Source organism: Austrofundulus limnaeus, unplaced genomic scaffold, assembly GCF_001266775.1.
Source record: "Austrofundulus limnaeus strain Quisiro unplaced genomic scaffold, Austrofundulus_limnaeus-1.0 Scaffold401, whole genome shotgun sequence".
Taxonomy (NCBI): Eukaryota; Metazoa; Chordata; class Actinopteri; order Cyprinodontiformes; family Rivulidae; genus Austrofundulus; species Austrofundulus limnaeus.
This window is the reverse complement of record NW_013952803.1, coordinates 418,200-420,471: the sequence shown is the minus strand read 5'-3', so window position 1 is coordinate 420,471 and position 2,272 is coordinate 418,200. Positions and strand designations below refer to the sequence as shown.

The following is a 2,272-nucleotide window of genomic DNA, read 5'->3' as shown; positions in this document are numbered from 1 at the left end:
GATTGAAGATGCTTTTTGTTTGATTGAATAATAAAAACACAAATTTACCTCCATATTCATGACCCAAGTCATCTCTGGTAACTTACAGATGCTGAGAGCAAAGACAGCTGTCAAAAGAAGCATGTACACAACAAAGTGCATTTATGTCCTTAGTGACAACAGTCCCCACCCCTTGTAGCAAATAGGCTCTACCCACTCTTGAGGAGTAGAACAATATCTAACTTTGCCATGTGTTTGATGCATAATGAAAAAAGGTAATAAAAGCTTTAAGAATATTAGCTGAATTGTGACAGCTACTGAAATAGTAATCCTGTGTTGGCTTTCTCCATCTTTATAGTCCTTATTTGAGAGCTTGAACCATAAGTGCACCATCCAGTGTAGATGTGGAGTGATCCCTCCTTCACCCTGCCATCAAATAAATAGATCCTGCCTTTAATACTGGCAATGTCTCTGTGACTGGTTTAGACTAAAGTAATTGGAAATGAGCTCTCTGATGCATGTGTTGTTCTTTGGGACTGCCTCAGAGGACCAATGTTTGCATGACTTGAAAAGTACAAACTTCTGCTCCTTTGCAAGAATAAAAATTATTTCCAGTATGAGTTTGGTATGAGTCCATTTCTAAAATTGAAACACAAAATTGATGATAAAGAAGTATTTTTCTGATAGAAGTGTGGCTGGTTTTAGNTAGGTAGCAGGTTCAACTCCAGGATGGTCTCCATGTTGCACGTGTGTTCACATGTGTGGTAGGTCAAATGTAGAGACTTAAAAGCATAATAACATAATAGGTCTCTTTCAAATCTCTGCATTTAACCTACCTAACTGCTTTTTTAGTTTGGTTGAAATTATTTTTTTTTGGTTGAAAATATTAATTTTGATTGAATTTATTTTTTGTTTGGTTGAAAAAAATTTTTTTATTGAAATTATTATTTTTTGATTGAAGATGCTGTTTGTTTGATTGAATCATAAAAACACAAATTTACCTCCATAGTTCTCCTGAAACAGCCAACAGCAGAAACATGAATGATCAATCTGCACGTGGATCCTGCTCCTTCCTGCCTGTTGACCAATGGAAGTGGTTTTACAGTTTTACAGATATTGAGCTAAAACTTGTCGACACACAGACTCTGAGTTCTACATATTGTGTGAAATTTATGTCTAAACCTTTGACATTAACTCTTGTCTGTCTGTCTTTTTTAGGTTCAGAACAATCCAAACAAATCCTCTTTACTCCCAGCTCCCAGCCAACCTTCATCAAYGTTCCCCAGAACAACTACGTTGAGCCATTTGTTCTGAACCCAGGGACCTGGACTGTGGTCATAGAGGCTGAAGGAATCCTTCTGGTGGGATTTAAACTACTTACCTACTGTTTCTACACAAACACATCAAACTCCTGTAACTGCAGGAAGCTGTCTCTGTTTAACTACGATACAAAACAACAGTTTTATAATTCAGTATGGACCGGGGGTATAAGGGTTCACACTCAGAGTTATGTTAGAACAGAGTATTACAGTTTTCTTTACAATATGGAACCAAAAAAGAGAAAAGACCCAAGTTTTTAACTATTTTAAGTTATTCAGTTCAGTGTCTGTCCATGTGGTTGGCTGATTCACTTCTTGTGTTAACAACTAACTAAACATGTAGAAGTAATAACATACTCAGTGAGTGTATTTTACACATTAGTACTGCCATTTAAATCAATGATTTTTTTGTTTTCTTTCAGGACTACCTGGTGCTGCTGCCCAGTGCGTACTACGAAGCTCCCATCCTGCAGATGAGAGTCACTGATCCTTGCACCTACAGCTCTGTTTCACACAGCACCCAGAAGTAATCATGTTTCTCTGTTTTACTGGGATTAAAATTATTTGATTCTAAAAGCCTTTCCTGTTGCACCTGACTGAGCAGTGTGCAGTTCCAGTTACCAAAACCAGAAAACCAAGAGCTGGAAAAAGACAAATGTTTGAGGGCTGGGAAAGGTTTGTTTGTTCGTTGTCTTTAAAAAGTGACATGTTTTTTTCACATCATGGCCCCACAAACAGCATTATCTCCTGCCTGCAGGACCCCCTGCTAACCCCCAATCAATGCTACAAAATACGTAAAGAAACATCAATTTTTATAGTTTTCTTTTTCACTTTTATTCACTATTCAGTTCATTTGTTTAGCAGATTTTTATTAACTAACATATTTTAAACTCTGTTATATTCTCTCTGACAAAACAACTTTTCAACAAACTGTTGATGAGAAGAACAAAAAATAAATTTAACCTCTCTTAATC

At 36.6% G+C, this 2,272-nt stretch overlaps 1 protein-coding gene across 1 annotated transcript in view; it reads left to right on the top strand.

Annotated features, from left to right (window-relative positions):
• Positions 1-2,272, top strand: part of LOC106528741 (laminin subunit alpha-5) — a gene marked incomplete in the record, with an annotated part of 162,169 nt that overhangs the window by 126,397 nt on the left and 33,500 nt on the right. Inside the window, 2 exon segments of the mRNA XM_014023988.1 lie at positions 1,198-1,340; positions 1,721-1,824. Coding sequence (XP_013879442.1) covers positions 1,198-1,340; positions 1,721-1,824 — 247 coding nt within the window.